We start from the raw sequence: 23,175 nt of genomic DNA, 5'->3' as shown, positions 1-23,175 counted from the left end.
TCGTGGAGCCATTCTCTTCGTCACACCATCGGCTGGAAAACAGTCCCACACCAACAAATCACTAAGCATCCCGAGCGTCAGTCTGCTTCGCTAAGTGGCGATTATGAGTTCGCACGCCTGGATGATCCACTCCCGTGCGTTCAGGCGTTATTTTATTCGCCTTAATTTCCTTCACCCCATTCAGCGGCAGTAGAAAGCTCTTGCCAAACGGGAAAAGTTAAATAAACCATCCCAGTCGAATCGTTCGAACTTTACCGTTGCGTGTTTCCTAACTAGCAGCAGCAAAAAAATGCTGAGAAATTGAGGGAATGATTGGTTTGCCTCACCGTGGTTCACTTACCCAACGCTCCGGTCCGGTCACGGTTGGCATCTCTTTTTCCTTCTCTTTCTTCATTCGGAAACTTTGTTTCAACTTTGACTTATCGATCGACTCTCAATAGGACGCACGGTTCCTTGGCCGGATGAGTCCAAAGACCTTACCGACGACGTGGGCCACGGATTGGGCGGAAGAAATATTCAATTATGCCCGGAATGACTGATTTGCATTCGACCGGCTGTCGGATATTGTTATTGGTGGCAGCGTGACAGTATGCTTCCGCATTCATTGTCGCGTTTGCAGCTTCGGCAAGGTGCTTCGATTACATTTCCTTCGTTTGCTTCTTGTTCTTTTGCACTGGCCTTTTTATGCTGCCGAGCTATTGTTATTGCGAAGAACAAGTGGGCTTTGAATATGGAAGTGGCTTTTGGGTGTTGTAATTTATTTCCGCCAGCTGAAGATATTGCCAAGTGTCATCATGCACTTGTTGAAGTGATTGATATTCACAACATGCCACACTGGACAGCGGTGTTTGTTGTTATAGAAAAATCAAAGCAAAAAAGAACGGCGAAACAGTGCAAAATAGCAACAACCGATACTTTGTTGTGTAAAACATGACCTCTGGGCATAAGATGGATAATTTGACTTTGAACAAAAGGTCATTTAGAAGATTCTGTTTTCTTAAAATTCGCTGCTTCTGTACTGCTTTGTAAAAAAAACTTAATTTTCTTTGCAATAAAAGATGTTGTGCTTCCCCAAATAAATTAAAGAATAATTGAGCTTCCCAATAAATATCTCCCTTACAGCAAGTAAAACGCTTAAGACACTATATGCTTTCCCGGACCGAAGTTCCATAAAAGATTAAAAAAAAAAACTTCTCCTTCATTGGGCTAGGTTTAAACCCATGCTTCGTTATGCTGCAACGATGTGTAAAAGTTATTACTAAACCAACATAAACAAATTCTAGACAATTCAAATCAAAAGACCTGCAATTATATTGAATTTTCCCTAGGGTCGTTAAATGAAAAGAACAAAAAGCTCAAATTTATATTAAAGACTAAAATAACCGTTTCTTCATGAGCGAAATTCCACTTTTATAACAATGAAGCCATTAAACTTGGTTACTTTACTACGAATAAGATTTTTAAAAAATTTAAGTTAGGATTCACATGGTCTTTCCTAGTTTTTTGTTTGATCCATTATCTTCTATCATGCCTCTTTTTTTTCTCTATTTCATATAAAATTATACATCGTTTTGCTGTATGAATAATTTCAAGTGTTTTTTTTTAATTTTTCTGAAACGTTCTAGCAGTATTTCATAAATTACCGATACAGAAAATGCAATGCAAAACAGAGTACAATTGACATCGATCTGGAGAAATTCCTTCTTTAACGCGTGAAAGGGCACCTTATCCCGGGAAAGCTCAGCCGATCCGTTGATTGTAATTCCGTCATCCAAATTCGAGGTTGTGTTGTTTGCGAGGTTCGGTTTGTAGTTCTAGTGTTCGCTCCGTCGCTCTTCCCTTTCTCCAGTTATTAACCATTGCAACAAGTCCATTACAACGATATAGCTTTTTTTTTTAATTTAGATCCCAGGATAGTTCACCAGGAAAGTATCACTATTTAAAGATGGTTTACTAACTTTTTCCTTATTTAAACTCAACTAAGATATGAATTAAATGATGTTATTCAGTTCTCGATTGACCTACTTACACTGCCAATGCTCAGAACATAGAGCAAATGTTTTTTCATTAAAATAAGTTAGCAAACTTGTACAGTCGAAGCGATCAACGTCATTTTTTATTCAATGAGAACGGGCTGGTAGTATTTCTACGTCTTATTAAAGATACATCTTGAACCGCACACTCTCACACTGAGAAACACTGTATGCCTACAAAGTACAAAGTAATACAGTCCTGACGATCAGCTAGCATAACGACCTCAACCTCTCATCATAAGAGAAGTATCGCTTAAATAAGGTGTCAACTACAAGCATTACGCTTCGCGAATAAACATTTGTCTCACTGTAATCACTTTCACTCCTTCTCTCACTCACTCACACACCCATTCTTCTACGTGAACACGCTCTTGCCTTAAGTCCCTCGAAAGCTATCCACCGTGACCACAAGGTTCAACGTCTACCCAGGGAATACACAAAACCCCTAAAACCCTAACCGCAAGCCTCGAGAGTGGAAGGAAATCCGAACCGCGTAGGGCTTTTTTCTCTTCTCGCAGAGTGTGCGAATGCGTTTCACGAGTGCTTGATTCGATTCGATTCAATTGCCGGCAAAACGCCTCCGGTCTACGTCACAGCACTGCATCACCACGCCAAGCACACACACGCACTCACGGTCACCCACGTGTTGCTTGCGAAAACGACCGGGCGCCTCCATCAGGAGCCACGTGTTTCGTGCTGTATGTCGTTTCGACGTTCAATCCCAGCTCGGTACGCACACCATGTACAGTGTGTGCGTGCCACTTGGCAAAGGGTTTACTTTTCCTTCCGTTCACGAGGTTTAGCGAACTGTTGCTTCAGAACTCTCTCGGGGCTGCCGGTTTTGTGGTGGAAAAGCGGATTTTTCTTTGATCGCATTTCACTGCTCGAAACAATCCGGGATTGAACCGGAACAATTCGAGGGCATGCTTAGTTCGGGAGGCAGTAGTTGGATGTTTGTTTTTCTCGGCGTACAGCTTTTGATTTTCCGCTGCTTAGTGTGCCCGGCTGCTTCCGACAACCGGCTAAACCGCAGGCAAGGTTGTTGAGCCGGCGATGGAAAGAAGTTAAGTTTGAGCGCGCGCGGTCTGAGACATTTTGTGGTTTGTGTTTGTTCTCGGAAAGCTACACCGATTGAAAATAATGTGGTGTTATTGCTAGCTTCAAAACAAATATTGCTGTACATTATTTAAAGTACATTACATCTTGTTCTTCAGTAATATTCCTTACGAAGAGTCATTGTGAAATAGTTGAGCTTTTGACTGTTTCAGAAAATATTGTGAATAATCTTTTAAACAGTTGCTTGTATTTGGTACTGCTCCACATTTCAAATAAACACTCAATTGGTTCATAGCATAAACTGTTTATCACTTACTCACACAACTGCGGCCTGTTATCAAATACAACATTCCCCATTTTCACCCCATTTCACAGGCTGTTCCACAACTCCATATTTTATTCATGCCCAAAACCCTGGTAAAAACCAGCTCCATTAACCATCAAACCACATGTTAACACATTTTAATGCGTGCGTGTATCGAAATCGTCTTAAACTTTGCTCTTGGCCCGTCCACAACTTTATAGGCACAGGTCGGTACAAATAGCCATAGTCCCATTTCCACAATTAGCACACCTTAATCTTCATAATCGCTCTCCGGATGGCGATAGAACCGTGGTGTGTTATTTCGTTCGACCGTCTACCCATCGTGTCGAATGGCCATAAGCCTCGCTCCACATCAAATCAGCCGAAAAATGATCGTTCACTTTGTGGCTTTACTTCCAAGGCAAGAGCGGCTGAAGGTTCACATTCGTTCGTTTACACCTTTTTGCTACGCAGAGCAAGGCAACTGGCTACATTTAAAGAGCATGCTCAATTCGATAGAGCTGTAGAGCCGTTTGGTGTTGAAGTGAAACGTGGATCTTTATGCAAATAGTTAGAAGAAAAAGCCAGTTCTGGGAATGGCTAAAGGCCGTTTGAGCAAACTCTAAATGATGTTTCTTTTTCAGCTTCAAAAAATGGCAATGGGCTGTCGAGGACGGTGACATGTACACATGATTTTGTATACCGCACAATAAATGTATCCAGAAGCTTCCCTCAAGAAGAGACCAGGGTTCAATTCAGTTTGGACTGTTTATAAAAATTAAGTAATCTTAAAAATTTAATTCATCAAAGCCAAAAGTTCAAAGGAAGCTTTTGTTATTGAACCTGAACATAATATATGGAACAGAATCAATAAAATATATACAAAATAATCGAAAAAATAATAAATACCCTTGCCCCTAGTATTATTTTCCTTTCGCCTGTTGGCTTGAACCTTTGGGTAAACAACCCTTATTATATTTCCTATCGATTTTTTATGAACAATCATGAACTGAAAAGCTGTTTTAAATAATACAAAACAAAATGCAAAAACAGTCATTCATTATTTGGTGAAACTGTAAGCTCTTCGCACTGGGCCCTAAAGAAAAACAGCAAAATCAATTAAGCTACTAAATTGAAACGAATTTCTAGAAAAAGGATCAGCTTTCATTAAAATATGATTCCTCTTGATCAAAGCTGAAGCGAACTTCGTTTGCATTTGCCATTCATTACTGTGTTCGTTAATAGCTCACAAAATTCGTTAACTGCTCTCGTTTGGTGGATTAAAAAGTAAACGAATTTTGCTACTTCAATTGAAACTGCAAACTTTTCCAATTTTAAACCCTTCTTGTGTGCTAATGGTTTTCGGTTCGGATAGTACACAAGTTTGAGTTTGATAATCAAATTTGGATATTTTAATAATTTGAAAAGAAAGAGGGCAAAACATGTATAAATTTCTAAGAATTGGGATATAGATGCTTCGTAATAATAAGTATAGTTATAAATAGTTAAAAGTGGTCAATTAATGAATTAAAATCTATATTTCGTTCCAGTAACACAACCTTTGATAAATGCAGCCGCCTATCAACTAATTACATGCTCACTTTCACTCACTATCGATCCTTCCTTTTCCCGCTGTGGAAGGAAAAGCACTACGGTGGCATTTAAAATCACGACTCCTGATCTTCTTATCCCTCCACCGTCCAATATCTCACACTGTTATGCTTCATCTGCTGCTTCCCCACAAATGGGTGCATTTTATGATGTGCGAACTTTCACAATCACTTTGCCCTTAACCGAGTTGCCAGTTTAATGGTGGTGGTGATGGTATTGGAGTTGGGTAAAAACTTTGACTTCCTCCCAAACTGCCGCGATTCTGGTTCCTGGAGCGAGCCGATGGGCCTTCCCTTTTGCATCCGGAGGGCCAGCCCAAAAATGCAAGCTCGTAAAATCACGCCACTTGGTCGGTATGTCGACGGCCATTTGCAGGGTACCGGCTGCTGCTGCTCCTACCAGAGCTTCAGCGTGCTGCGGGTGGAATGTGAAGATGAACCAAAGTCACTCCGATGACCGTTTATTGCTGAGCTTAATGGTGCACTTTTACCCGTGACGGTGCTGATGATGATGATTGGATTGAGCGTGTGTGGGAGGGTTTCGTTGTTTTTTCTTTTTCTTTGCCGTACCGCTGCAAGAAGCATTTTCGATAAATTTGATTCGTGTTTGGCAACTTGAAAGTGGCGTCCAAAAATGTTATAGCAAATTCAAGCTTCTGTTCATAAGAGCAACAACACACAACAACGTTTTAATTGACAGTTAATGGGCTTAATTAAATATGCTCACAGAACAATTAATTTATTGGATCATTTAAGTGTGTTGTATGGCAGTCACTTCAAGCGATAGTTTAAATAAAATAATGTTTCGGTTCTGCTCAAACTAATGAGGACAAAACACTGGTAGAACAAGAAGCTGTCGTATTTTCTACAACAATTAGTTACGAGGTGCGTTTCAACATGTTTAAAGAATAATATATTATAGATTGATTCATAAATTAAATACGATCCAATTTTCCTGTCCTCCAAGCAGGTTTAATAAGCTTTATTATCAAAACAGAACCTGCTATGCCCGTAATGGGCGTTGCTTCTACATACGCTTAAGCATTTCTGAAACTTGACTACGAGAGGCTACATAAGTCTTCACAATAATCAAGATTATATATACTTGGATTCTACACAGAATGACAATTGACATTAAAATGAACTCAAGCGTTAAATGAATAATGTACGTATGACTAAAGGTTGGAATAAAAAGCTGAAACCCGAGAAACTCAAACAGCAGGTGGTATTAAAATGATCTCGGAAGCCGTGTAAATTCAACCCGTTTTCGATGTAAAATTATGAATACAATTTAGAGTTCATGACTTATCTTAAAAAAGACTGGGTTTGGAGTTTGATATGCATGTATTTCTTTGGTGACCTATCACAATCTGTTCCTGTTGCCAGAATGGAAAACGAGGTAAACAGATAGGTATTCTGGACAACATCCTGGGAGTTTTTCTTTCTTGGTTTCTTAAATTTCGATACCGAGTGAAAGAAAGCGAGTGTTTTGGTTGAGCTGATGAAAATTTAGTAAGAAACGTTACAAAATCACATTCGAGTATCTAACGGTCCCTAGACTCCAATATAAAGAGCCTTGATGCACATTGGGCCTTTAAAGCATTCAATTACTTGATCGATGCGGCCAAGAATCTTTAAGGCCTGAACCTGTTATCATGCAACGATAGAAAACCGACAAGAAACATTTTCTTCATTGAAACAATCCATCCAAACACTTCCGAAACCACTAAGCCATAAAAATGTACTCCTAGGCCATTCCAACCACCAGACCAAAGTGTCATGGAAGCAATCGCAACAAAAAAACAACATTTCAACGCCATCTTTTCGATCGGTTGCTTATTGCAAAAAAACCATACGATACACCACAATGTCTATAAACGCCCGAAAGAAAACAACATCAACGGCTCCCAACGCCTGCAACCTGTTCTTCCCGGTGCAGGTACAAAACAAAAATGCCAGCTATGTACACGAACATCCCAAAAAACTTTCCAGCTTAGCATACAGGTCGAAGCACACGACCCGGAGCCAAAGTTCGGCAGCCAACCACCAGTACGTAAAATAAATTTTATTCCAGATGCAGTTTATTGAGTGTTTTATGGGTGCAAAACTTTCCCAAACAGCGGCCATTTCCCGGACCGACCAGATTAGCACAAGCAGCTCTGCGGCCTGGTGTGCGTGTGTGTGTGTGTGTATTCTGGCACTCGTTTCGGCTTCTTCGAAACAGCTTTTACCCGTAACAGTTTTTTCCCCCTTCTGCTACAGTTCGCAGCGCATAACGATGATCTCCCGGAAGCTAGATGCATGGGCAACAATATGGGCCTAATCCTGAAACACGCCTGCAGAGCCACGGCAGGCATTTGTTCTGAGAGCTTTTCCGAAGGCTTATGAAGGCTTTCTTGGCAAGCTTACTCTTCCGTTGCACGTTCTGCCCTCGCTAATGTCCGCTCGCTGCACCCGCTGTCTACTCGCCTCAAATGACAAGGGCTACCCCGTACGAAAGAGTTTGTTCGCGTTTGCGTTTCCCGCATGCCGCGTGCAGAAAGAAAACGAACCTGCCAAAGCTTTCCACCGAATGTTTGCTCCACTCGCACACGCTGACGGAAGAAATGCAACGCTTCTCGCTTTCCCTTGGGAAGCGCAGATTGCAAAATTTCGATGTTCGTCGTACTGCTTGTGGAAACGATGTTCTCGGGAGCCATATTACTGTCGTGTTGCAGCATTCCGGGAGCCTCCGCTTATGGTGCCGGGTCGGAACGCTTTGTCTGATTAGCATTCGTTAGTGCTTCACGTAAAGCGGGTTTGTGGAGCGGGTTGTTGGGATTTGTGTGAACGCGGAACCAAGTCAACAGTCACATCTTTACCAGCTTTGCACCAGCTGCGGTCGATGTAGTACGTACGGGCGATGGCAGCTGGGGCCCGGAAGACGCGGGTCACCGGGAAGCCGTTGAACGTCGAGGCATGATTGCAGTGCGAACATCAAACGGCAAATCAGCGGATTATAATTCACTGAACTTGCCACTACTTACGAGTTGTTGCTACATTCTGTGGGCTCAATCGCGAAATGTAGAGCTATTTTACTCTATGGATATTACACTCATTACCATCTGTAAAATAGCATTAGACAAGTGAGAGAAATTGTGTTCAGAGAACATTGTGGAAGAAGTTTGAGCTTTAAATGATTTTGGATTTATAAAAAAAAAGAAGATCTGCATTGAAGTCATCATGAAAATCCAAACCAGACCCGTGCTTGGAAATCTATCTCACTTAGCATCGGTTGTGCAAAACAAATATGAGTCATGCTTCGTCACACAGCCCTTTGCTCCTTTGATTTTGTATAAGCATCTTAAAACATCGTAAAAAGAAATGAGAAACATGTGAAATCTTGAACCAGCTCAGACCCATCTCACGCAAAGGCAATAAAATTGCAGTCACTTGCTACAGGAGAAGTGTTTTCTTTGTAGAGGAAAGTTGAAGAAGTATTTATTGGGTCACCGTTACACTTTAAGTTGACAAAAATAAATAAAGCGAGCAACAGATATATTTTAAGCAATAATTGATTAAATAAGCAGTGCTTTTACACAAACGTTTGGTCATTCTGGATTAAAAATTAAAAAACGGCACGAAAGGTCATTTAATATTCACCAAATTACACCAAAATTTATTTTGCCGGTAAGAATTGTTTCTTTAGGTGTATCGCGGGTCGAGGCGACAGCGGCGTCGGTCTTCTGTCACTCGGCATGACCGGGCTTCAAATCCCAACTAGACTTCCTTCCCGTACGCAGCAGGAGTAACTATTCAGCTAAGGGTAAAAAAAACCAGAAGAAAACAGTAAACTACAGACGAGAGGCCGAATTATAACATGCTGCTATCAACTCTACATTTTTTAAGTCTACCTTCTCGCAATCGTAGTTGTTCCCGTCTAATTATTGAGCTTCTTTAAACCTTCATTTTCTACAGTCTACCTTAACTTATTTCCCCTCTGTTTAACATTAACTACTTACTAAGGTCTGAAAGCTTCTCTGCTCATAATTCTTAGAATAAATTTACCTTCAATAAATTTGAATTTTATCAAGAAAATTACACTTCTCTGCCGAGTGTTTGCATTACAAAACCGATTTATTTACGATTTACAATACACTTCACTAAGTAGAACAACTAAAAATTAATTCAGGAATCGGTCGCACTACAGTAATCTGAAACGTCTGTGTTAAAAATATATAAGCATACTTCTTTAACTCTTCTTGAGCTCTTCTTCAAATCCCATCCAGACCGCCTCCCCGTACGAAAGGCTGACTACTTTTCTACGGGTAAAATTAAGTCACAGAAAGCCAGAAATGGCAGGCCGAGACCTCTCGAGGTTGTAGTGCCACAGAAGAAGAAGAAAAAATAATTAATTCAAGAATCGTTAATTGTAACCATTTTCAGTAATGTCTGACATATGCACATTGATTTTTTGAATGTCCATTTCTCCCAGGATATGCGCTGACCCCTGGATTCAAGTTTACCTAGGATACTAGGTTGAAAGCAGAAATAGAAAAAAATCTCAAATAAATCACTTTTATTACGCAGCATAGAATGCCATACGATCAAAAGACCTTAGTTCACAGATTTTCCAGCTTTGTCACCTAAAAGTCACATAATATTTTAAAGCTCAAATACATAATTTATACGTATGTATACATACAATACAATAAAATCATATACGAAAAGGTAAATTTGGCGATTTTTAAACCTTCTGCCAAAATATCTCCTATCGTTCGATGTAAGAAGCGTATGGTGTCTGCTATCATATCCATAGTCGAATGATGATACCTTACCCTCATCACTGGCGACTATTTGGTCTTGAACCGATTAGAACGCGATACTCCCGTATTCTTTCTTATTTTATCTCCTGTCTCCGCTCGAATGAGCTTGATGTTCCTGTACTTTCCTACTTTTCTTATCACTTATTTGATTTTGATATCGCTGCATCCCGTTTCCGCTCTCGTAAGCGTGATTCTTCTTGATCCCCAACGGCTAAGAATATATTTTTTATAAAATAACCTGTATTATTAGCAAATAATTTCTGTCGTTAATGCAATTTTTTATGTTCTTAGCGGGTGACGTCTTCAACGCATCAACAGCTAAGTTTTAACTTCAAATATACAATTATTGTGCATTTTATTAAAATATTATTCACCTAGTAAATGGACAATAAACTAAAGCCATGGAGTCCTCTAACAATTCTGTCATACTACGTCATTCTGTCCTACACTTAAGGGAAAACGCGCAAAAATGTTTTTGATTTTTTTTTTCTGTTGCTTTCACCATATCCTATAAATATTTTCGCCCAATCTTCTACAGCTAACATCATCTCTTCTGTCTGCGAGTCGCATGCTTCAAGTAAATATTACATTAAGGCTTTCATGAATGAACAGGAAACTGATGTATCCGACTGAATAGATGATAATTTACAAAATGCTCAAATATATCAAGTTTTTTATAGGTATCATGTAGCTTTCACTATGAACAAAAAATTGAAACAGGATGTGACAGAAACAGCTTTGAACATTGAACATTACGTTAAGTCTTTATATTTTTTGCCATCTTAACAAAACCATACATATATGATATGCTTTTACTTCGTGCAACTCATCTTTTTTTATCAAATTTATACAAATAAATGCAGCAAACAAATCGTAAAACCTTTCAACTCCGTTGCCTTCCAAATAGCAACGATTGTTTTTTCTTGCTGATGCCATACCAAACATGCAGAAAACATCGTGTACAAACAAGCGGCACATCTGGAATTTACATTGATTTTTAACCCGCTCTCACACCACTCCCACCTCACCCGACATTCTTTTAACGAAAACCCACCCCCCCCCCATCTCCGGACCTTACCTACACCAACACAAACACTGGCTGCGGTTGTGGTTGGTTCACGCTGCACCGATCAGCGAGCCGCATTAGCATTCGCTGCGTCGCGACCACCGGCACAATGTTTTATGTGCGTACAATCTGATATTGCCCCATAAAAGCGAGGCCCCACGATTTCGACTTTGGCATAATTAAACTTCCTCCCCTCTTCCTTCCTTAAATATTCCAAGGAAGTCGGTTTCTTGCCGGACTGTCGGCGCAAAGCGCAAGATGACGCCCAGTAAAAAGGACAAACATTGCCAAGATGCGGTCAAAGAAATCCAGTATGTTTTCGCTCACTCCCCAGTGAGTAAGCACATGAGATTGAAGAACAAAAAAAAGGGACTAAACTAATTCCTTTCCACAAACAAACTCCCACTCCGAAACGGCTGCAAGTACGTCCGCTGTTGCTTTGGCCGGATAGGACCGGCGGTGAGCTTCCTGCCAGCCAATCCATCATCACCACCAAAAACAGCTGACTGTAAGAAAAAGAGACGTGCAGCAGAACAACAACAACAACAACAAAAATCGGTGCTGCAAAAAGGCAAAATCATGCATTTTGCATTATGCCAATGCAAACACACGCGCGTCTGTGGGAAACCTCCGCGTAAAAGCGTAAAAGCCGCCGTAAATGGCAGCCGGAAGAAATAAATCAAACACTACGTGGCGGTGTGTGTGTATGTTTGTGTATGTTTGTGTATGTGACCGCGTGTGTTGGTGGGTGCGTAGAACCGGGCCGGAAGCACGACACAGTCACACGGTCCCATTGGAATGCTACTGGGGACGGATTTTATATTGCGATTTTACTCTACCTCCAAGTAAGTGCTTTATGCACATTCCATCCCACACACATACACAGAGTGAGGAAATAAAAACGAAATACTTACCACCGTGGTGGGGCAAAAACCGGAACCGACCGTTCGTTTTCTTCTTCTTTCTCTACCGACGAATTGTAAATAGGAATTTTACGATTTGCATCCGGCTGATGCCGTGCCATGGGGAATGGGGATGTTTTCTTACCGCACTACACCGTGGACCACCATTAAGAGCAGAAATAAATCGAACCGAGCACACCGCCTAGAGAGCACGACGCCGTCAAGATGATGCAGCATTTTAAGTGTAAGAAAATGGACAACACAAAAAAGAAGCCCCACCCCCCCCAACACCGGCAAGCGTAACGGCTTTCGGGAAAGTCAGCAGTATACTCTCTACATCCGTTACTGCAGATCGAAAAGCGGCAAGTGCTGGAAAGTCATGGTAACATTCGCTTCTTCTGTGTGTATGTGTTTTTGTTGGTCCACACCTGCTCGACATTTGGTCAGACATAAAGCATCAAACCAGTTCCCACCTGAGAGGAGAACAGGGGCGAGTCGTTATTTTTGTCCTCCTTGTTGATTTTCCACGAATTCTTGAGCTTCTGGATGGCTGGGATTGAGATTTGGTGGTTGTTTAACTTCGTACGGAAATGAATGGCGCTGAAGCTTGATGCTTACTCGCAAAACTGTTTTCCTATTGAAAATCAATGCAAGTGATTTAAAGACTAATGTCTTCATAAAATTAATAAACGAAATGTTTTTATCAAACATAAAGCGAAATGTAATTAACGGAACAAGAGCATCATGATCTCACTTTTGAGAAGCGAATTAAACACGCCATCATCCAATTCTGTCATGGGGCTGATACAGTGGCGGAACATGTCTCTTGGTAGCCGTAGGCAGAATTAAACTTGAATCACAATCACAATTTGATTGAGTCAGAGCCAGAGTTCAAGCGAAGACATTATACGAGACCCTTTATGGATTTCTAGCCCTCTAAATGATCGAGGTTCCTAGGAAAGCCTACAACTAGCTCATAGGAAGATATTCCTCTGTCAGTATTGAATTTTCGCGGCCAATTGCATCTGCTTAGTTTACTTATGCTATGATCCGTCCATTTTATGGTGTCATGGTGGTCAACTCATGAGAACGATACCTGGTGTCTCATCTTGCCAGAAGCAACGATTTGTTCGTTTATCATAAAAACACTACAATAAGAATATTCGGAAGCATGTTTAAGTAAGCAACACATCAAACGCAACTAGTAATACTGCTTTGTAAAGCGTGTTGTTCGAGCACATTTTGTATGGAAAGCGAAAATCATGCTTGACTTTCTATTTTGGAATCTGTTTCAATTCGTTCCATTTCGTCTGGAACACACTGGGAACATCAGCACTATCGCTCAATACTTCACCACCGCTTTTCATTATTCATTCAGATCCCCTTTTTTTGTGTGCTACCAATCACCAAAATTTTTCCGGGGCCAATTTCACGCCAACTAAACTGCGGAACAATCAGTTAAGCAACTACCATTCCTTCCACGCAAAAGCACAATCCGACACAGGCCGACCGGAGACAAATTGACATTTCAGTAAATCATGATTAAAATTATCGCTCAATTTGCTTCAATTACGCAAACGTTCGAACAGAGCCGTGTTCTCGCGCATTTTCTCGCACGCTAGTTTTTTAGTGTTTCTGGGATATTTCTCAACACGGACACATAGAAGCAATCTCTCACATACATAAAACGCGCGTTTGCGGAAAAACTTGCTTCTCCACTAGGAAAGAGAAAAGCTCAAAATGCATCGAGCGTGCCTGCCCTGCTAACTTCGTACGCTGTTCCTCGAGTTTCATTCGCAGAAAATTTGCCATGTCTGCGTGGTGCTTGTTAGGAACAGGAATGTGGGCACAGCACGGTAACCGATAACGGTCGCAATTCATAGCGAGCTGCAGGATCAGCCTTTTTTCCGTCCCTTTCGGGTACTTTCTTTATGCCGTGCCCGGCAAACGGTAGTGTCATTGCTGGTCAATACCGTTGCAACAAGCTCAACTGCTGCAATCCACTCACACGCTGCTGCCCGAACCGATAATCTCAATCTTGGCCAACCGAGGGAACGGAGTTGTTACGGAGCGGTAACGCTTTTTTTAATGACCCACTGCAACGACTGCAAACGATGTTAAATCGGATGAATGGATGGGACGGTTGTGCCGATTGGTACGAATGTGAGAAATTCGTTTCGCTCGCGTACCACCACGGTCGGTCTCAGCTGTCTTCGAACACGAGCTGGCTGTTCGATTCGGCTGGCCACATTTGTAATGATGATAAATTCGATCCTGATCCTGGAATCATTAATAACCGTAATCGGTCCATTTCTTCACACATTCACAAAAGGGGGAAAAGAAATGTTGCACAAAGGCGTCGTTCGGGAAGCGTTTGCCTTTCCAATGAATCGAACACACTGGCCAATCGAACATGTTCTGGTCGCTTTATTAAAATCTTGCGTTATTTCATTGAACTGCTTCTACCGTTTAATCTGGTTTTTATTTTTAAGTTTTAGTTATTTAGTGGAAGAAGTTACTCAACGAGGGAAAAGAAAGTAAAAATATAAATAAATACGGAAGGGATCTCCTGTACTCAAAACAAGTTTGCTCATTTCTTTAACATTCACAATATATCTTCAATGCATTGCTTAATCACAGGAAATTTTAATGAAAATTCTAACTAACAACCATTGAAAATGGACAGTATCATAAAAGGCTTTCTAGACTCTAGATGGATACTGCAAACAGTGCATTTCGACTCTAAATTACCTTGAACTAACATTATTTCTAAGAGGCTGCCAATGCTCCAGTAAAATCCTCTTCCTTTTAACCTACTGAACCATAATGCACTGACGTGTCGGTCGGAAAGCGCATTCATCATACGTAATCCTGATTTATAGCGAATGGTGCAAAAAGATGAAATGCTGATCCGTAACTCATTGGCCATCGAGAATCGCAACTTATGAGTACATTTGGAACGTGGATACATTAGCATATTGGTTTGAGAAGCTTTTTCTAGTGCAATAAAGGCAGTAAATATTTAAGTTCGAAGATGAAACACATTTAAATGTAAAATTTGGAATGCTTTTTCTGCCAATGTAATGCCAAAACTTCTGTCAACATTCTAGATGTTCCCATCCATAATTCGTTTGTGATTTTCAATATTGGCATTACGTTGTTGCGGAAGTAAAGATGAGAATTGTTCTGCATATAGAACTGCAGTGCACGCTTTCAAGCTTTTGGTTGAGGACATAAGGCTGGAAACGTCAATCGGAACAATTCACTTTGAACGATTTCCTCAAATTTCCTTTACAATTCCTCAAATTTGATTTTTAGCCCTAAGGTACTCGGTGCTGAACGGAGCACAATAACCAGCCTATTTCACGTTTCTTTTCAATTGCTTCGATTTGCTGCTTCCAAACCCGATATCCTTCAACAATGTTTTATTGAAATCGTATTTTGGCGGTACCGGATAAATTTTAGCGAGTTATTACAAAGAAGTTTTGGTTAATACCACTTCGAACAAACATTCTTTATAGAAGATGGAAGCAACGAGTGCGTTTTTTATGAAATAAAAACAGGAAAACAAAACAAAGTGCCTCAATCGAATCAACCAACACGAGGCTGCATGAAAAAGGCTAACAAATCAATCATAAGCGGATTTAGCATTACAGGAAAGGTACGCTACGGCATGGGGAAGTTAGCGGCATCTTAGACCAGATGATAGATGCTTTCATTCCCAGATTTTTTTTATAACACGCTGAACCATTCATAAACCTAGATAACGCTTCCTTCATCGTACAGAAACCAACCTGAAAGAGGACGTTACACAATGCAGAAGAAAGTAAAAAAATTAACTATATTCTTTAATAGTCTATGATCGAGTTAAAATAGGTGGAACCGACAGGAAAACCTACAGGGCTTCACAATCATTATGACAAAGTGGAGATGAGACTACTTGTAATGACACGGCCTAATAGCCTAACGCCAATCCAGTCCAGACACCATCATAGTAAACTGATGTTTCGTTTTATGTTCAGGCTCTAAAACAATCAGAGTCGTATTAGCAGGTCGTTCATCTAAACTACTTGATGTTCTACTTTAAAATGTCTAAGACATTCAAAACAAACCAATTTAAATTGCTATGATATCACAATCACTTTGCGATACACTTTATTTTCACACCGTAGCTGCAATACAGTCTTACACTTGACAATAAAGATAGTCGACGCTTTCCAGATACTTTCTCACATCCGTTGCAGCAACCTTCGGACTGTCAACCAGGAATGGTTCCAGCGGGACCTCATCCATGTCGGTAAACAGTGCCAACAGAGCAGTGAAATCAAGAATCTCGATCAGATGTTTAGCTCCTAGAAAGGAGGAAAGTCATGGTTTAACCCACAGCCACACTTCACCAGGGCCGGAATAGCTTACCTTCTCCCAAGTTTGGATTCCAGGTGTAGAAGAACCGATCCGTACACTTGAGCCGCTTAAACTCAATACAGAAGGATTGTGACACGAGTTTCGGCAGGTTCGCACCAGGATATGCCCGATGATCCATGTTGGCAAACAGTACATCGATGTCGCCCGGATGCTCGTAGTGCCGTGCGAAGAACTCGATCAACTGTGCAAGATAGGACCATTAGAAAAATAAACAAACGCTCAGACATGTTTGCAGCCACTACAGCACATACCTCCGGGCTAAACATATCGCGCAGATCGTCGAACGTGTTGTAGCATTTGCTCTCTTCCCCAACAATCTGTTCGACGAAGTGCTTGTGTTGCACCAGCGGACATAGCCCAGAGTCACGATTGCGTGCCAGATCAAGGCAGGGCAGACAGCTACCTCGCTGTCCATCAGCGGAGAAAAACTTGTTCACAATCTGCAGTGAAAGACGGGTAGCAGTTAGAGTCGTTTACTAGTTCCACTAGAAAATCCCAACTCTCTTACCGCATCAACCAGTCGATCGGTCTGCATGGGTGTCTCTAACACTCCTGCTAGCGTTGCCGAACAATCGAACGACTCATGATTGCGGAAATACTCGTTCAGCGGTCGCCATTGGCTCCTACCGTCCTGCTTATACTTCACCTCATCCGTAACCCATACGTGCGGGAACCTGCCGATCGCATTTTTGTACGCCTGCGAAACAGCACTCTCCGCATACGGATTATACTCGCAATCGAAACCACACAGGTTGTACAGCTCATCGCCAAACAGCAGCGGGAACAGCTGTGCGTAAATGATCTTTTGATAAACACCGATCGTAAGCGCCCGACAGCGCTCCTGTACCGAGCCCTTAGACTTGGGACACGATCGAACCCGATCCACACAGTAGTTGTGCAGCTTACCGAACAGCCCAATGATGGCAACAAACTGTACGGCGAGTGGTGACGCTTTGGCTATCGATGCCGTTGCTCCACAGTGGTACAACGGTAGCTTTCCGTTTGCATCGTAGTGCGGCGCTGGACCGTACAAGCTGGACAGATCTAAATAACTGGTTTCCTTGTTACGATCTCCCACGTGCTTCAACTCACACCGATCGTTTGCCTTCTCCTGCGGGCTAAAGTTGAGACAGCTTATACCGGACCCACCATAGTACCGGTCGTCCGACGGTATGCGCAGAGGATTCGACAGAGTGGACACGAAAGCGCTTCGATCCAGGCCATCCGCGCGACAGCCCCGAAATCCTTGTGTCGGACACTTTGATCGCTTGTTTGCGCGACCAATCATATCCGAATTCATCACCTCCATCCAGAACACCATGAACATGTTCAGCGACGAAGATGTGTTGGGACCATACTTATCCAGGAAGTTGGCCAACTCGGAGATGAGCTTCCGGTTTTGGGGCAACGGTGCTCCTGATTTGCTGCGGGCCGGCTTTGAAACGACATCACTATAGCACGGTGCGAAGGGATGCTTCAACGCACTTCCACGCTTACCCCAGCTAGGGTGCTGCAGATTATTGCAGCTTCCATCGTATGTACGATAGCTATGTAAAAGAAAACGCTTTTGAATAATCAAGACATCATTCACACTCACTCCACACTTACGGATCGTTCGGATCGCAGGCAATCTGCTCGGAACCATTGCAGCAAGACAGCGTCAAATTGGCATAACATTTCCCATCCAGCAGATTTCGCAACTGACATTTTCCCACCTTCTTTGCCAACGTCTTCAAAAACTTGTCCGTCGTAAGCGTACGCCGTAAGTCTAGATCTTCGTTCGGGTTGATGGAATTTGTCTGGAAGAGTCCGAAGTCGAATTCGTCCTTCCCGATGCGGTAGCAGCTGTTCTGTGCTTGCTCTTCGTTGCTCAGCATCTCGGCGACCGCCTTGATGAAGGCTTCCTTCTCGTACTCACCGAACATCTCCTGGCTAGGGCAACTGGAGGCCAAGAGTGGGATGATTAGGAAACCTTGATACCTATGCTGCTGCTGACAAGCTCGGTAATATAATTTACCTCTGATCACCTGAACACTTTGTGTTGTATCCACATTGTTGGTCGTATCCAGCGTAATATTCCGGAACTTCAGACAGATAGTATTTATCTTGAGTGGAAAGAGATATTAGGAGGAAGGTTTTGAGTTTGAGCGAACATTCATTTCTTCATCGTTTCTTATTTCGGGTTTTTTTTATTCACATAAGATTCTTTTCGATTTTTTGTGGTGTTTGGAAGCAATCCTACAGAATATTATAAAATTTATAAAATAGTCAATGAGCGCAACAAATGTGATCTTCTTTACACATATCATCAGCTTTTGACTCCTCCTCCCTTCAAAGCTACGCTGATCCATTACTGATTGGAGTATCATCCTTATAATGCTGCCTTATAACTACTTCCTCTTTGGCTCACCACTCCCACGAGTCACTCAAGTCACATACTCGGACCTTGGCGAGTGGCTCGAGTATAAAGTGTCTTTTGAGCCACATATCAATTGAGTCCTCGAACGATTCAACATGGAATTGGGTCTCATCACTTGCACGGCGTCCGAGGTCCGTCAACTGCTATGCTTAAGCGCGTTTAATTGCATCCTATCCTGGACTATGCCAGCATCGTTTAGTCTCCTGTAGGCGTCACCTCTAAAGATTGACAGAGTACAGTGGAAGTTTTCCAGAATCGACATCAGACGCTTCCTTAACGACCCCAGTGTCTGCTTTTCCTTCTTGTCCAGAGCGGTCGTAATTGCTAGGTCTGGCCGGGGCCAAAGAGGGCAATGTATAACCCATTCTGTTTTTGCGACGCACACGGTTCTCTCAGAGTGAACCAATGGGTATTTATTAGACCAGAAAATATCGTTCGCTACATTCCGTTCCCGTGTTCTGTCTTATTTATCCCAATAGACTCTTTCTTCATTTTTTGATGATATTATATTTGTATTTATTATTCGGGATCTTTACACTGTAGGGCCTGCGTTCAAATTCCACCCAGTATGTCTCCCCGTACGGAAAGCTGAGTACCTAAAGCCAGAAATGGCAACCCAAGATCTTTCGAGGCTGTAGTGTCTAGGAAGAAGAAGATATTATATTTACTGTGACGCTATTCTACAGCCCTTTAGTCAAACAATTTTTTTATTCAAGTGTAGCTAAAGGTATTAAGTCACAGAAAGCAAGAAATGGCAGCCTCGAGAACTCCTGAGGTTGTAATGCCAAAGAAGAAGAAGAAGAAGCTAAAGTTAGAAATATTTATAGAAACATTCGAATTGAGCGAAGGGTTTTACGAATGTCAAAAGATTACGTTAATTATTGTTTTTAAAATTGCCAAGATTTTCTGGTTTGATAAAATCCTATTTTTTTTGTTTCAGATACACCATCGCTCAAGATCATCGAACACATATTTTTAAGTAGATCCTTATTGATATCGATTGGAGTAAAATCATCTTAATCTGCTCAAAGCACTGTCCCATTCTTCGAAGCAGATGAACGAATAGAATTTCCCCGGGGGCAAAAGTCTGTTAATCAAATACGGAATGAATATGATAATTCCTCAAACATTAAAATTCCCTCGTGTAAAGAAACCCGATAAAACTTTGATGAAAATAGCTTTCGAACCACGGGTTTGCTTCATTTTCAAGACCAAAAGGGGTTTTCTTTTTCTTTCACTGCATTTTTTTCTGATGCACAATGTCACGTACACAACGCCACAGCTAGAAAAATCACGTTCGGCGCTAAAAGTTAAGCCGCGCACTTTGTTTAAAAACATTTAACTAAGTTTACAAACACCAAGTGCAAGTGCCACAACTGAAAAAAAAACACGATCCAATTCTGGTGGTGCAGACACTTTTCAAGGCACCTTAGAACTTGACATTAACGGTTCGTTTTACTTTTCAATGTTAATCTAAGTTTCGCCACACGCTCCATGTTTAGTTTAGTATACGCTAAACCAATCATTTTTTCTTTAATAGTAAACAACAGCCGTGCTAGTTGTGTTACCGTACCGAAAGGTTCCGCGGACGATAATTTTACGCACAGAAGCAGACAATGGGCGGCCGCTATCCCTAGAACGTGCACCACGTGCATAGAAAACGATGTCTGACTTAGGGAAGCCATGTTTAGACACAAAAAAAGTAAAACAACTTTCACGATAGCGGTTAATTCACTAAACTAGCACTTCTGCAACATCGGGAACTTCTGTTGTACCACCAGCAGGCCACCTGCACCCTTACTGAATGGCGCGTTTCTGGTGTGGTGGTTTTATAAGATTCCGCTCGCTGTGGAGTTTTATGTTTGGATGTTTTACTTTGTTGATGGTCAGAGTGTTTACCGTGTTGCTGGTTCACATTGTGTCTTGTTGATGGTTCCCGGGCCGGTATGGTCCGAAACAGTTTACTCTTTTTCTCCTTGTTATGTACAACAACTCACTATTGCCACCGCATACCCAAGCCCGCTGCAGTCTTTCTTTGTCATCATTGCGGTACAGTAAATAATTGTTGCTTGATTTGACTGTAACAAAGGCAATAATTTATATGGAACTATCTACTAACCGCTAATATGTTGCGCAGAAAGCTCCAACATTCTAAAGGTGACAGAAGAAGTAGTTCAACGTTTTCATGTAGCCTCGAATATCGCTCGCCGATATTCTTGAGCTAGCAACGAAAAATGGATGGATCAATATCGCTGGGATGCTCGAAGCGCTTGGCTCAATATTCAATCACCTAGTTGAAGTACAAGAAACGTTAAAACTTGTTTAAGATATCTCTTAAGCATGATCGCCACTTACATCGTCGCTGAACATATCGCTCAGATCTTCGAACGTGTCGTAGCATCTCGTTTCTTCGCCAATCAGCTGCTCTTGGTAGTGTTTGTAGGTCAGCAATGGACACAGGCCCGAATCATGGTTACGTGACAGTTCGATACACTACAAACAGGTGCCACGAGTTCCATCCACAGTGTAAAACTTATCCACATTCTAGGAAGAAAAGAGGGATCGTTTTAGACTATTTCTCACCTTTTGCATGTCCGCCATTCACCGCACTGGACAGATTTCCTATGTAAATTGGTGTTTCCAGAACCCCATCCAACACACCCGTACAATCGAACCGTTCTTTATCGTGAAAGAACGTGTTAAATGGTAAAGACTTCATCTGGCCCTGCTCCTGGTCCAGCATGGTTTCCGGTACCCAAACGTGCTGGAATCTTCCAAACCCATTCCTGTACTGGATTGTACCTGCAGTTCAAGTCACACGTATTGTAAAACTCCTCACCAAACAGTACGGGAAGTAGCTGCTCGAAAACTATCTTCTGATACACGCCTATCGTAAACGCACGGCACCGTTCCGCTACCGGTCCCGGACTCTGCAGGCATGTACTGGCACGATCAACACAGTAGTTGTGCAGCTTACCAAATAGTACGGGCAATGGCAAAAAACTGTACCGTAATTGGGTCACTATTGACGATCGATGAAGTAGCCCCACAATGCTGAAGCTCCAACCGGCCGGAACCATCATACGCTGCTGACTCGCTGTACGGGCTCGACAGATCGAGGTAGCTACTCTCCAGGTTTAGCTCCGCCACACCAAGCCTACCGAAGTAGCGATCGCTTGGCGCAACCAACAATGGGTTTGAGAGTGGCGATACAAAAGGCCTACGATCGGATCCATCCGCAAGACATCAACGAAAACCCTCAGTTCCCCGTTTCGTACGTTTGTTTGCCCGTCCGATCATATCCGAGTTGATAAATTCACTCAGAAACACAGAGCACATGTTAAGGTTCGTGATAGCTATGATGTCTCGCTTTCTTAGCACATCTGCCAGCCCTGAAATCAGCTTTCGGTTCTGTGGTAGCGAAGCTCCAGATTTACTGCGCGCTTGTGTCGACACGAGATCACTATAGCAGTTGTTGCAGCTGCCATCGTAACTTCGATATCTGTCGAGAAGAAAATCGCTGCTGTGTAACTCTTCCTCCAATAATATCTAGCACACTTACGGGTACGTCGGATCGCATAAGATTTCCTCACTTCCTTTACAGCACGGAAGCGTCACGTTCGAGTTGCACTTGCCATCCAGAAGGTTTCTCAGTTGGCAGCAGCTATACTTTTTGACCAGAGCTTCCAGCACCTTCTGTGGATTAAGGGTTCGCGTAACTCCCAACTGTTCGTTCGGAAGGATAGGCTTCGTCTTATGAAAATCAAAATCAAACTCTTCGGGATCCATCAGAAAGCGAGGATCGTTAGAAATTGCTTCGTTGTTTAGGAGCTCCAAAATCGCCTTATCCAGCGCGCAATCAATCAAAGTGATACAAACGCATATCAAGGAATCACTGTGTAATTGCGGATGGTTTTGATTACGTTTCTTCTGTAACGCTTCACTTTGTTTTCATGCTTAACAGTCGTATGTCCAAAGTTTTTACAATCTATTGCTGTATGTCAGTGCAGTAAGACCGTTGTCGTATCGTTTCGAGAACCCATTTTTAGGAAAAATGAAATAATCCTACTTTCACGCTGCAAACGACTTCCAATTGCAGATGAACAAGATACACCGATCAAATTCATGCTTCCTGCAGCCAATTCCGTCACACACTGGAAAGACACGCACAAATGGAAATTAAATGTTGATGCAATTTCACTCAAACTCAAACACAACTTTAACCATTCGCTCCAAAGGAAAACCCGTGACACAACGTTCTGGCAAGATAGTTATTATCGTGAGAAGTTCATGATGCTTACTGCTTACGGAGCTATCCGTCTATCAGGTTACATCTTTGCGTTGCTGCTTGCAAAAAGTTTCTCCCTAAGATTGGTTCCCTCGCATAAGAATGCCCGGTAGCGATGCAGTTGTGTGCTGTGTGTGTTTTATGTGTCAGTGTGTTGCACGTGAAACTTTTTCCATAAATACAACCACTTGGTAATATTTATTGTTCACCGTTGGGTGCACACTTTTTCCACCACTTCTTTGTCACCATTCTGTGTGTGTGTGTGTG

The 23,175-nt window shown here is 42.0% G+C and overlaps 1 protein-coding gene across 1 annotated transcript; it reads right to left on the bottom strand.

Annotated features, from left to right (window-relative positions):
- Positions 1-15,891: 15,891 nt before the first annotated feature.
- LOC118502386 (chorion peroxidase-like) lies at positions 15,892-20,366 on the bottom strand. Its single transcript, XM_036034608.1, has 7 exons — positions 20,194-20,366; positions 18,219-18,306; positions 17,810-18,142; positions 16,710-17,748; positions 16,453-16,641; positions 16,193-16,382; positions 15,892-16,128 (listed from the first exon to the last, which is right to left on the bottom strand). The coding sequence occupies exons 1-7, from the start codon at positions 20,303-20,305 to the stop codon at positions 15,962-15,964; spliced, it is 2,118 nt and encodes a 705-aa protein (XP_035890501.1). The 5' UTR covers positions 20,306-20,366; the 3' UTR covers positions 15,892-15,961.
- Positions 20,367-23,175: the final 2,809 nt, after the last annotated feature.

The sequence above is a fragment of the Anopheles stephensi genome, chromosome 2 (assembly GCF_013141755.1).
Source record: "Anopheles stephensi strain Indian chromosome 2, UCI_ANSTEP_V1.0, whole genome shotgun sequence".
Classification (NCBI taxonomy): Eukaryota; Metazoa; Arthropoda; class Insecta; order Diptera; family Culicidae; genus Anopheles; species Anopheles stephensi.
This window is presented reverse-complemented; position numbering and strand designations above follow the sequence as displayed.